The following is a 14,192-nucleotide window of genomic DNA, read 5'->3' on the forward strand; positions in this document are numbered from 1 at the left end:
TATATATATATATATATATATATATATATAAAATACACATACACACACACACACAGTGCTACCCAGTTATAATGTCCCTGTTGCCATTCCTGAAGTCTAATTCATTGTCTTAGTGCAGCGCATTTGTTTCCTAGACCAGCCCTCTTATCAAGAAAACCGTAGTTTTTCTTTGTCTTTTAGCCATCCTCGCAATATAGATTCTGCAATATTTATTTTGAAACTTTTCTTACTCTGACCAGTGCATCATTTAACAGAGAAAGATTTCCATTTTTTGCTGCTTGCCATGCTTCGTATTGTATATCTGGAACATTCACCCAACGTTGGCGAGTCAAACTGCATTATGGGGGAGCTTCTTATTTATTATTTGTTTATTTTTCAGATGTCTTTATCCAAGGCGACTTACAGAGACTATGGTGTGTGAACTATGCATCAGCTGCAGAGTCACTTACAACAATATCTCACCCGAAAGATGGAGCACAAGGAGGTTAAGTGATTTGCTCAGGGTCACAGTGATTCGAGTGAGCCCGGACTTTAACCGGGGACCTCCTGGTTACCAGCCCTTTTCTTTAACCTCTGGACCACACAGCCTCCGATAAGGAAGCCACGACCTTAACGTGTTAGAACCGATTCCACACTATTATAGGTCACATTATAACGGAGTAGCATTGTGATTATATATATACACACACACACTTGTATTGGCATAAAATATTCTGGCTGTTTAGAATCATAGTATTTTTTTTAATTCATTATATGCGTTTTTCAAGCACCTATGAAGCCTCAATAGAGCTCACAGCACTATTCTGCCCCTAGTGGATAGAAAAAATATATTATTTTCTAGGGGCAGAACGTTGCAGGAGGATAATGTTTACATCCTGATGTATCGGACGAACACGGAAGGTTGAGATGATGCTTTGGCTTCTGAATATTAAAAAGTTACCTGTATGTGATGACAAACAGTAAATGATGCAATGTGATCTAGACAAGAAGAAGAATACACTACTTAGGATAACACTGACAATTCATACCCATATCAAGTTGTTCTGTAAGATCTTAGAATGCATATACCTTGGAACTGCTATTCAGCAGAAGACAACATCAACTAAACTATAAGAAAATACCAGACCAAAAAACAAAAATACTGTAACCAGAACAAAATTAACATACACAAAATACAAAACAGGTGCACCAGTATGGATCAAAATAATACTGCACAGCAATGCCTTTCAAATTTGCATTTATTTTGCATATCACCAGTACTTGCCAGTGAATGCACTTCCCCCATTGCTTCCCAGGTGTACTCATCAGTAACTCTCTCAGGTCTCCGAATGCGTTGGAGGGGTGGGGGGTGGGGGGTGTTGCCACTCTGACAAGTCCACTCCAGCAGAGGTTCCGGAAGAGATTATTTATTCAGTCTTGTCTGTTTGTTTTAACTGTTCTCTCTGCATCATGCAGCGACGAACAATGCTGTCAAAGCTTCCCAGATAAAACAGAGCAATCGTCCTGAAAAGGCCCATGGTGATGATCTTATCAGGGCAGAAAAGAAAGTCAACTGTGTTTTAATTGATTATACCTTTTCAACAGTAGAATAAAGCAATTATACAGTAAATTGCCATGATGCGAGTGTTGTGAATTTGAGGTTTGTCGTGTTTTTCAACCCATTGTACAAAAATTATTTTAAAGAAATAACTTTCAACTTGCAGCAATTTATATAACACAATTAATTAAACTTTAATAATAATAATAATATTACAGGGAATACATGACCTATAATCCAAGTAAAAAGTCATTATCATAAATTTAATGATGTCTTGTATAAAACATTTCTTTTAGATCTCAATAATGCACTACTTTCATAGGTTTACTTAAGGGGAGGTATTTTTGTTTGAGAGATCCTATGGAAACACCCTTTTCTAAAGCAACACTGCTTGCACGTGGGTCATTTATTTGTATTGTTCAGGATTTTAATTTGACACGGCATCTATTGTTTTATTATTTTAACTTATCATAAAAAGTGGTTTGCCAGCTTTGTAGCCTTGGAAGGACACACTGAACCCAAGTACATGTAAACTAGAGGTCTTCACTGGTCTACCCGGACCCGAGGACCCAAGACCCGACCCGTACCGAACAGGGTCGGGTCCGATTTTGTTTACTCAGTAATACACAAACTGTTGAATACTATTAAAGAGGCTCTCCTTGGTACTAAAAATCATTGTTTATAATTCCTGTTGCGTGGATTGGCTTCTCCCAGTAGCACATGGCATGGCTTGCAGAGCACAGCAGCAGACACATGACCAATATCGAAGGGGTTTCTTTTAGATCATTCTTAAAAGTCAGAGTAACGGATTTGTTTATGAAGGACGTTAAAGAAACTTAAGAAAAAACGAATTCCATGAACAAATGCTCCCAGAAAAATGTGTGGGAATCATTTGTTGTTATTGTGGACAAAGAAGGAAAGCAAGTTTTGCAAATCACAAATTTTACATCTCAATTCCATCTGCTCTTGTGTTAAGTTTGTAATAAAATCACGCACTTACAAGATCGTACTTCAGTTCATTTGATTTTCAGATAATGTATTTTTCTTTTACACACATATTACATATTTAATTTTACAGTCCTCTGTGTAGGTCCATGATGGAATAAACTGTCTGTAATTCTGCCAGATTTTCAGGTTTACTGGAAAAAAACACTGTTTAATACTGTATCTAGTCAGTGCATCTCCTAAGCTGAGGAAAGGAAAAGTGTTCCACTGTTTTTTTGGGCTGGGGCGGATCCGGGTCTAATAACAAGAATTTTACATCGGGTCGGGTAAATAACTGTCGGTTTGTGGTCAGGTCCGGTTGATTAATTTGGATCTGTGAAGACCTCTAATGTAAACATCATGCAAAAGCCCTTACCTGTTGAAGTCCCTCAGTGATAGAAGTGACAGGTGACATTCCACAGGTCAGTGCGGAAAGCATATAGCCATCCGGACCCACTGAACTGTTGAAGTTACCTTGCTGGTAAGGAAGATAGAAGGAAATAGAACAAAACTAATTATTCCACTTCTTGGGGACATATATACAACACGTGTTACTTATGTTGGTGTAAATGAGCTGTCCCTTTAATGACACATTAATCTTTATGCCAAAATAATTCCCGACATGGATTCTGCTAAACATAAAAGGTACATCTCCTTGTTGCAAAACAGTTTCAGTCATGAATTGCAAGCCAACAGATCTGAGAGACTTTGATAGAGGGCATTTAACATTTCATTCTGAGGAACATGCACTGTTACTGCACACTTCCACCCCCATGTGCGATTAATGTGGGATAGTATCCGTGAATAAAATATATCAGTATGTATGTACTCTAGCAGCCTCGTCCCAGCTTCTCCATCACTGTGTGTAAAGGATGTTTCTGTCAAGCCTGTCGGAAGCAAACTGGAGGTGGGTTATTGTTGAGCGCAGTTAAATTTAATGATGGAAGGCAACACAGCAACATTTTTTTGCATTCAGGATTTACCTTAAATTCTTGCCAAGAGTCTAAACTATGATCCACAAATTAAGTACCCATACTCGGGGGTGGGGGTGGGGGGGGGGGGGTACAACACATCTTCTAAACGACACCATCAGATCGACAGTACATTAGCTGGGCATTAACATTGTCATCGGCATCGCAGTCAAAGACATCAGATCTGAGCCAATGCAGGTATGATAATGTCTACTACGCATTATGTATAACCTACACAGGAAACATTTAATCGTTCTAAACTATCTTAAGTATTTGTGTGCACTAAAAAAACCTTACCAGTCCCCTAGTGGATTTAATTGACGTACCTACAATATTGTAGAAATTAATGTATACTTTGGAGCCAAGGTGCACACTTCTGACAAGTCATTATATTACTAAATATATTCCTGAATTATACCTGCATGTAAAACAAGAGGTCATGCAGAAGATAGCACTCACCTACAGTATTTGGTTAAAATGAATCTCCATTTAGATAACTCTTTATTAAACCAGATTCAGAATTGTTTGCAAAACTGATATACATTTTTTTTTTTTTTTATACTAGAAACATTTGTTTTCAAAACATGTACCATTGTATAGACTATGTATTTATTATTTCTGTATTGTTATTATTTACAGTATTTGTTTTAAATAATTTTATTTTAAGGATTAATTAGAAACCAAAAGAAAAGCTGGTTGTTAATCTTATTTGACCAAAACCTGTTTTATTCCAAACACCTGCACTCTCAAATGGGACAATAATTGTGTCATTTTTGTTTCACATTTAATTTACTGTATCGTGGCATAAGACACTGGCGATGCACAGCCATATTTAGATGACAAATACCAGTATTGTTTTTCTTTTGTTGTTTTAGATGAATATACAAGGTTTTTAAATTACAATTACATCTCAACTAATGAAAAATACATTTCTCAAATGATCTCATTCATTTTTAAAAGAAATTTTAAAATACATACCACAGCATCTTTAACTATTACTTTAGCGACTTGCTCCGGTTGGCAAAGGCCAGATGTTTCAGAGATCAATTTGGTCTCCAATGGCTAGAACATAATACAGCAGAGCAAGAGAGCGAGACAGAACAGTATTTAGAGCACTGTGTTCACCTTATACAACAGCTTACTGTTATTACTGTACCAGTCTAGGAAGGGAATGCAGTGAAGGAATCCAAAAGAGAAAATGACTCAGCCAGCAGCCGTCGGATACAGCTCTTGTATATTTCATACAGGAGCTCCAGAACAGCCTCTTGTTTAATGGATAAAGTGAATAGTTTTTGTCAGAATGGCCTTTTTAATGAAATGATTAGGTATGTATATGTCTACCAAAATCATGCAAACACCTGAACAGATACCAAATCTGTATACATGTCTTCAGATAATATTTGGATGAATGCGGTTTTTCATGTTTGCATATATTTACTAAATAATTTAATCTTTCATAAAAGTGTTCCAGTATGTGAATGTCCTTTCATCTAGAGGGTCAAGTGACAAGTTAATAATGTTGAATAAAGACAGTGCTCAGAAAATGAAAAACCAACCATACATTACATTTAAGAGCTCACAGGATTCCAAATTACCTTGGTTTTATTCTCTTCTGCAAGCCCAGGGGTGTCAGTGTCTGGTGGATAAGCTACTGTTACGTAAATATTATAGGGTTTTATCTGAAACAAAAAAATCAATGCTGAGAATGAAAACAATTTCTATGTAACTCCATCAGCCAAGTCTTTCTTGTCTGTTACTTTTTCCTTTTTCTTGAAGCAACTGTTTGAATAACCTACAAAAGCGCAATTATAATGTAGTCTTTTGCAGCAGTATATAACAACCTTTTGATCCAACGTTCCTGGTACGTACTATTCATTGATTATAAAGAAGCAGTGTTCCATATGGTTGAAAAACAGTTTGATTATTTTTATTACTGAAATGTAAAATGAACCCCGACTACCAGGTCTGCGTAAGTAAATGTTTAACAAAGTGCACCCTGTGGGCTTCTGGTGGAACGAGTTCAAAACAGTCCTTTCATAATCTTGTGCTTCAGCAGATACCAGATTGATGCCCTAATAATATATAGTGGAGTTTATTCAAATGCAAAACCTACATTGACTATATATTGATTTACGCTCCTTGGAAGAAATTCTTCTTTAGTGATCGTTATGGTTTTGTGATGTCCAGGAGAGGAAAGCCACATTCATTTTCTGCAAACTGCCTGTCAATAAGATTCCATGCAAATTCTAGAAGGTTCTTGTCTATGTTTTGAAAATAAGAGCTGTCTGTTCTTTGCCGTCCTTGTATTAGATGTTTTGACTGTGGTTGCTGTGATACTGAAAGGACCTTTGTGTGTCATGTGACGTGTAGGACACGCCCTAGGGGAGTGACAAGTGTGGTTTCAACAGAGGAACTGCTGTGATACCAGCAATTTATGTTTATGCTCCACCCTAAACTTAATATAAAACCAACTCCGAGACAGCACTGACTTTGGTCTCTGGCTATTCAATTATTAACATTATGCATGTACACGCTACACACATTTAATCCTTGTTGCAAGGCAGGCCTAAGCTACATTCAAAAACATGAAATGCATTAAGCTTAGAATTTTAAAACATGCAAGTAGCATAGATGTAATTAAGAGAATGTACCTCTGTAGCAAGAAGTTTGATTTCACCCCAGAAAACCCTAGGCTTATTTATTTATTGGTATTTGATCATTGACATATTTCTGTGGAACAAAAATATAACAATGGAAATGCGTTTTGTACGTCTCATTTTGAAAATAAGCACAGCGTACCAAATCAGATTTGTTATGATCCTGTTCAAGTAGATTAACTTAGTACTGTGAACAATAAGACTAATTTGGTACGTTTGCTCATCGAAAGCATTTTCTGCTTAAAATCTTTTGCAGACACAGCTGCATTTTTCCCCTGAAATGACGAGTACATCTGAAAACTTTATTCTGGACATTTCTTATGTCCGTCACACTCGGGCATTTAAGATACACTTTTTATACATGTACCTTTGATACCATTTTCAGTTTAACACAATACAATTTCAGTTAATATGCTTTAAACAACAATAATAACAACTAATTGTCCATTATCACGCAATTAAACTTTTCTGTGCTTATGCAGCAATGTCGGCAGCTTAAAATGCAAGTATGATCTGCCAGTTTGAAATGTGCATAAAAAGACATGAAATTAGATTAGTTTTTACTAATGTTAATGTTTACATGAATCCCACTGGTGTAACAAAAATGTGTTAATGTCCATTTGTCAGTTTTTGGTTAAGTACATGGAAAACTATAAAGCTCTGTGTAATTTTCATATTTTAAATTAACATTATTCAGCAAGTTTAATTTTACTTTATGAAGCAAAATGTGTTAATTCTATATGGTGACTATAGGCCGTAGCTGTAGGTTAGTCCTCATTATCGGTCTAACTTGTTCTGATCAGTTAAACCAATTACTCGGTACACTGCAATCAGGATTAAGTTAGTACAGATTTGCAGGACCTTCTAGTCTGCATTTTAGTCCACTTGATGTGGACTAAGACACTGGTATGCTGCAATTGACCCTGAAGGATTACTCTTATGAAACAGTATTAGATGATGAAAGCTTAGTACTTCTGACCAATACATTAAGGTTGTCAGAACATATTTAAATATACCTCCATCTGCAGGGATTCAGCCAATCCACGAACGGCAAATTTGGACGGTGAATAAGCAGTGTACCCAAACAAGCCTAGCTGCCCAGCCTGCGAGGACACAAACATGATCCTTCCCATCCTCCTCTCTTTCATGGTAGGAATCACTGCCCTTGTTGGATACACACTGCCCAGGTAATTGACCTCCATCAATCTCTGTAAATAATTGAAACCATACTATTGGTAGAGGAACACAGGTCATAGTACATAAATGTACACCAAAGATAAGATATAACTGTTTTCTGCATACATTTTACTTTAGTATCTGTGAAAAAATACTCATTAAGACTAAACTTACTGTTTGTGATTCACTGATTAGTAGATTTCTTTCCATGACATAAAATGTATGATACTGTATAACTATGTGATGAAATACAAATTGTTATAGCAAGAGCTTTCTTGAAAGGCATGCTAAAAGTTGCAATAAAACTTTGACACCTAGACCTTTAAAGTTTTAACAGACAGTTATATGTTTTAGCTTTGATAGGGTAGGGATTGACTGTTGAAAAAGACTTCCATAAAAACCACACAGTAAAACAAGGACTAAGCTGGGATTCAGACCTTCTTTTCTGCTCTTCTAACATGCCAACTGAGATTGCACTGATGTGCAAACTTTACTAATTTAGATTAACGGGCCTAGAAAAACAGACCTAACAATACAACATGCACTGAAAATGTACCTTGAAGCAATCCACATCAACCTCTTCAAACTTTGCAGCCACTGTTATCCCAGCACAGTTCACTAGCATGTCAACTGGCCCCAGTTTTTCTTGAGCCTAGAAGAAACACAGGCAGATAAGAAACATCACAGTGTCAGCAGCACTATAAGACTGAAACACATTGCACAAAACTGGATAACTCTGTTAACCATATTACTGCAATTTGCCTGTGGGCAAAAACTCCCATTTATCTGAATGGCTTTTTATACAGACATAATAGGGTGTTCACTGACTGATATATTATATATAATATATATATATATATATATATATATATATATATATATATATATATATATATATATATATATATATATATTTAAAGTACAATACTAATTTAAGCTCTCTAACTGAATTTCAACCTTAAGATAATTTGCAAGAAAATTCCAGTTCTATGGACCTTTGTAAGAGAATGCTCCTCGAAGTAAAAAACAGTCCAGAGATCTAAGACTGTGACTGATTTATAAAACTTTAAATAAATGCCACCTGCAGAGGTGCACTTGCCACTTTCTCAATCTCATTGATGACCAGCACTCTTTTTTCACTAAATACAAAGTCCTAATCAAATCAAGCGAAATGTTCAGTTGTATATATGAAACACACCTTTCACTGCATCTACTACATGCAACCAAGGGGCTGTTCTTAATACGGACATTGAAAATGTCCGAAACCTAATTTAAATGTACAGATGAGGAATCCTAAGCAAACTTACTTGTTTAATGACATATTCAACTTGACTATAGTCCTTGGACACATCAACAGATATGCACAGTACTACCTGTAAGGAAATATGTATACATACATATGTATTTATTTTTACAATAATTCAGCAATAAGATTCAGTCAGGATTACAAAATTACTTGGGGGGGGGGGGACGACTACCTGTTTATCATTAATAGCATGTTTTTCAATCTCCTTTTTTGCTTGTAGCAGTTTGCGCTATGAAAAAAAAAAAAAAAACAGATTTAATGACAGTAACCATGTTACATGCATAGTATGTGTGTGACCTTTTTCAGATTTTTTTGGTTTGAACCTTTTAGATCAGGTAGATGCCATAGAATGTCATTTAGATGCAGTGGCAATCAGTGTCAGCCAGGTTTGGAAATAATAAATAATAAAAACAAAAGAAAGGAGTATATTGTGAACTAAAGCAGTCCCAATGGTACAATAAATAGGGCTTGGACTATAATGGAATAAGGTGAAATATGGCCCGAGGTTAAACCAATATCGCCTTAAAAAGGTTAATTATTACTGGAAAGTGGACAACACATGCAATATAACTTTATTGAAAGTTATATTCCCATTTTCACAAATGTTTACTCTCTGTACCCTAGAAACTTAAATCATGTGACCTCAATATGACAGCCATGAAAGTATGAAATCACTATGGCAAATGGTCTTGAAACTAATGAGAGCTAATTGTTCTTGTACTGTAACTTCTGCCCCTGCTACAACAGTGGCAATTGTAAGTTAGGAAGTTTTTGAAAACTAACATTATTAGTAAAGCTTGTTAGCGTGGAAAATAATGATCTAAGTAAAACCAAAAGAGAATACATGCGAAACACATGCAACTGGATATTAAACTGGTAAGAAACGTAATGTTAGGAAAATTTACATGACAAAGAACCCTTTTAAGTTCTGCCAAAGATAATGTATTGATTATACTCAAAAAATACACTTACCTCATCTCGTGCCACCAGCGTTATAAAAGCACCTTGCTTGTAACACTCAATAGCAATACATTTACCAATACCACTGGAGCCTCCTGTTACCTGGTTAAATAATAATATTAAAAAAAAACCTTTTAGCCAATGTTAGTTGTGATACATGTACAAGGATTTATTAAAAGCATATTTTGTCAGTATAACAGCATGCCTGAAACTTTCCAGTAACACAGCAAATACATTTAACAACAGGGCAACTGTTGCCAGAAACACAATCTGCCAAGACACTAAGCGCTGAGCAATTACCAAGCTTTCTCATCGAGAGATTCAAATAGAAGTATAACTGATTTTCAGGGTCAGATCACTCACCTTTTTGAAAATGTGAGTTACTACTGTATTAGTCCCCAGAATAAACTGTTATCAAAAGGTTTAACAATTTAAATATTTTTTTTTTTACCTGTTAATGCCACATAGCTATATGTTTTTATTTAATTGTTTTATATAAAAACAAAAGTATTTTTCTACTATTACTAATTTGGATATTTAATTTTTTCAACTGTTTTAAATCTTATTTACTGTGCAGAAATAATGCTATACCGAGCATCAAAAGAAACTTATCACTATTCTAACATTTATTTTTGAAAAAAATAAGGTATATAAATGATGGACATTGACAAAATGTTTTGGTTTCTTTTTAATTACTCGATCGCATCCTTGACCATGACACGCTTGAGTGACTATGACTGAAGCACATGCACTTAATCACCTAATTAGTGTGACAGTTGATTGGACACTGGATATGGAGTGATTTCAGTTGTTGAACTGCAAGCTTGAATAAAAGCAATAAAGAAAATAAAAAAAAAAAACAATATGCCACGTCTGTCAAGATAGCAGCGCCTTCGTGCAATCGGCATGTTGGAGGCTGGACTAGGCCAGCGTACTCTGGCTTACCGTCTTGGGTGCTCACAGCCTGCACTTTCAAACCTGGCAAGACGGTATAACCAGACACACTCTGTCAATGACAGGCCACGAACTGGGAGACCAAGAGTCACAACATGTGCCCAAGATCAACAGATCATTTTGCAGCATCTTCGTAATGTCAATTGTTAATCAGCACAATAAAAAGTCACTGCACCTGCTCTGAAACAGAGTTTGTCATTTTTTTATTCACACCTAGTGAATTCTATCCAAATATAAGTGGTAAGTTTCTTTTGATGCTCAGTATATAAATCTTAGTTTAATAGATCTTTTGTGTAAAAACCCGTCATACAAATCTGCAGTGAAAAAATAGACTTCATATTGTATCAAGCCATCTTTATATATTTTACTTTAGTTGGTTTCACATTTGATTTTCACATACGATATTCAATTACAATAGTTTCCAATGCATCAAGATATTACAAATGCTTTTAAAAATGTGAAAATCAAAGCAAGAGCTTCATAAAACAATACATTTTTAGTTAGCCCTTTGCAAAATACTACCCCCCCCCCCCCCACCCCACCGAGTTTTCTGAACTATGTACTGCTAACATCTGCTCTTTACTGGACCCTGCTTGTTCTCAGCTGCCACGCTTCAGCTTTTATTGACCCCCTGGTGAGTAAAGCTTGGGAAGCGAGTTTGTGAACAGAGAAAATATGTATCTGTTTAAAATGCCCAGAGCAAAATGTTGCAAGACTGCTTGCTCAATCTCATGGAGCAGAGTTCAGTTACAGAAACTTGTTTGGTGAGTTTCACATTCAAGGCAACAAGCCAGATGACTTTCAATAGCCACAATAATATAACAGGAAAACTGGGGGCTATGACACTGGAACCTTAATAAGAGGGTATTATTGTTATAAAAATAGGCATTGGAGTAGAGACTGTGCAAAGAGGCCGAACTTTGCTGGGGACTACGAAGGGAGCGTCACATTGGCTCTGATACTCCCGGGGTGGGGGATGGGAAACTGGCAGGGATTGCTTCTCCTCATCGTACAACAGCGAACTCTATTGGTCAGGCACTGAGCACATTCAGAGTGGATAAAAAGCAGGGCTGATCTGTTCTCCGGGATTGATAGCCCATCCACCTCTTCTGGATTGCTTTTGAACTGTTCTGGAATAATACGTGGTCATCCACTGGACCCCAATAATTATCCTACTTCCTCTAATTCTATCATGCCTGCGAAGTTGGGGGCAGAAAATCTTAAGTCAAGGTGGTTCTCCAGACTAGTGATGCCTTTTGAAACTGCTCATCAAAACATCCACTTATCCATGCCTGTTAAATTTACTGTTGTGACTGAAGCTGATGTGCAGCAAATTGCATTTTTTGACACTGAGAAGATATTACAGAATACTGGGCTAGGAGAAGTATGAAATATGATAAATCAAAGAAAAAAGAAAAGTACAACGATATGAGAACCAGTGTTGAGAGGAAAGGTAACGAAAGACAGGTGTAGTGCAAGGTATTGTTTAATTTACTTATTTGACTTATTTCAAATGGCTGAATCCCATGCTTGAAGACACAAATATCAGCTATAGGTGTTTCCTATAAAATAGCAAAAGAAATGATTTGATTACTTATCTTGAGCTGAAAGATATAATTTACAGCATGCTGCTGCAACACAAATCTGCATATTTAGCATGCTACAAAGTTAAACAATGGTCAGGAGTTGTGCAAGAATGTGACACTGTATACTATACAACCTACCATTGAATGGCGTGTGTTACTAAAATATACTTGAACTTACATGAGAAACGTTCTTATGATGTCAAGGTCAGAATGCAACACAACATCTGATTTTAATGAAATAGCTTGGTGAAACACCTGGGTAAAACAGAACTGGGTACCACATTCTAAAAGTTATATCGTAAAGGTCAAATTGTTGTACTATGTAGTTTGTTTCCACACAAGCGGACAGCGTTTCTAAATTTACAACAGCGGTTTCATATACAAAAAATGAACTGGCATTTACCGACGCTATTAAAAAACTATACTGGCAATAAGTAACCATATGATTTGTACACTTACACATATTCATCACAGTGTGCCCCATTATGATAAGTCGTCACTTTATAACCGCACGAGAATATGCGATTTGTCCCGGCTAAGTTCAGCTTGTTGTTTGTACTTACCACTACATGGGCCCCGTTTAATTTGAGAGGTTTGGGGCTAATCAGCGGTGACACCATGTACAGTAGAAGTACAAAGGCCACGATAAAAGCAGCAACCACCAGCAGCATAATGAGTGGCAACAAAAGCCACCAGGACTGTAAGAACTGACAGAGCCAGACTGGGAGAGCAGAGTTCAGACCTTCCTCCTGCAGCAGCTGCAAAGGCCAAAGCCAGGGGGCGCACATTCGGATCGAGCTCTTCAATCACTAGAGCAGCAGTAAATGCAGATGCACTGACTCTCCTCGATTGAGGTAAGGTGAGGTGAAGAGAAAGACGTTAAGAGGATGGTTGAACTAAACACAACTGAATACAGTATTCAATATATCACTTGTTACCGCAAGCGTTTTTTAACCAAGGCCACACCAGGAAGCAAAACAAGGGGAATGAATGGTACACAGTCCGTGCGCAAGCTCCGCCGCTGACGAGAACAACAAATGTGCGTGGCCACACAGAGGAGCATTTTGGGAATTGTATTTTTTTCTATATTCGTACTCTTGCGTTCAGTGAGCACAGCTAGGGTTCGGTGTGCTCCGGTTCTGGAGCCCTGCAGCCCAAGCGAAGCTTTCCAGTTTTCTGAGCTGAGCGCTCCTGAGCATGGAGCCAGAGGTAGTGTCACAATGTGATAGAGGTAGTGTAGTGTCACAGTGTGATACGGGTACCAAAACTTGACCAGTGTAATGTAAGAAAGTATTAGCTGTGAGATTTTGATACCGGTGCAATCAATTGCGATGTGATTTGTTTTTCTGTTATCAAAAAGAGGTACATTTACCAATAAATATACATTATTTTTTTTCGCAAATCATTATTCTTTTTTTTTTCTTTTTTTTTTTTTTTGGAAACTTAAACTGTGGCCCGTTTTGTTTGTATAAATTAAAAAGAGATGTTTTGGGAGATACTGTCCGGACAATCACGCTGTACACCGCACCAATCATTTTCTGATCACGCGTCATTTGCCAATGACATTATTTGGCACTCTAGGTTCCAAATAGTGTCGCCAGCACAATTGGGTCTCATTGAAGATTACGACTAATGTAACAATGTACAACAGATTGTATAACCATTTTATTGATTTGATATTTTAACTGTTGCATTCTTTGCTCTTGTAAATATATATATATATATATATATATATATATATATATATATATATATATATATATATATATATATATATAGGACAATATGCTGTGTACCAAAACCAAATAAAAATAGTCCAAATAAAGAGGAAAAAAAAGTAATATAGATACATAAAAATGTGAATAATTAATATAAAATCAATTAATTATCAGAACGTTTCAGACCCTGTCCCTCAGCTAGTTTTTTGCTTTCTGCGGGACAGGGAGTCTGTACAAAATATATATATATATAATATATATATATCTATATTCTCATATATAATATATATATATATATATATATATATATATATATACTCTGTTATAATGCAACCTGTAATAG

At 36.3% G+C, this 14,192-nt stretch overlaps 1 protein-coding gene across 2 annotated transcripts; it reads right to left on the minus strand.

Moving 5' to 3' along the window:
• Nucleotides 1-436: 436 nt before the first annotated feature.
• Nucleotides 437-13,144, minus strand: LOC121313100 (3-ketodihydrosphingosine reductase). Of its 2 annotated transcripts, none has more exons than XM_041245267.1 (10): nucleotides 12,695-13,144; nucleotides 9,604-9,693; nucleotides 8,801-8,860; nucleotides 8,633-8,698; nucleotides 7,882-7,977; nucleotides 7,166-7,357; nucleotides 5,088-5,171; nucleotides 4,471-4,554; nucleotides 2,898-2,999; nucleotides 437-1,526 (listed from the first exon to the last, which is right to left on the minus strand). In XM_041245267.1, exons 1-10 carry the CDS (start codon nucleotides 12,917-12,919, stop codon nucleotides 1,407-1,409), a joined length of 1,119 nt encoding a protein of 372 aa, XP_041101201.1. In that variant the 5' UTR covers nucleotides 12,920-13,144; the 3' UTR covers nucleotides 437-1,406. The 2 variants fall into 2 exon arrangements, with proteins under 2 accessions (XP_041101201.1, XP_041101202.1); XM_041245268.1 differs by having other exon boundaries at nucleotides 8,804-8,860; nucleotides 12,695-13,143.
• Between the last annotated feature and the right edge of the window lie 1,048 nt (nucleotides 13,145-14,192).

Source organism: Polyodon spathula, chromosome 3 (assembly GCF_017654505.1).
Source record: "Polyodon spathula isolate WHYD16114869_AA chromosome 3, ASM1765450v1, whole genome shotgun sequence".
In the NCBI taxonomy this organism is placed as follows: domain Eukaryota; kingdom Metazoa; phylum Chordata; class Actinopteri; order Acipenseriformes; family Polyodontidae; genus Polyodon; species Polyodon spathula.

Bases quoted from the DNA above. Each gene is read 5' to 3' on its own strand.
- LOC121313100 (XM_041245267.1), bottom strand. From the start codon at position 12,919: ATGTGCGCCCCCTGGCTTTGGCCTTTGCAGCTGCTGCAGGAGGAAGGT. The intron at 9,694-12,694 runs GTAAGTACAAAC...TTATTTAACCAG, and splicing joins TAAACGGGGCCCATGTAGTG to GTAACAGGAGGCTCCAGTGG. The intron at 7,978-8,632 runs GTAAGTTTGCTT...TGTTTCTTCTAG, and splicing joins TTGAATATGTCATTAAACAA to GCTCAAGAAAAACTGGGGCC.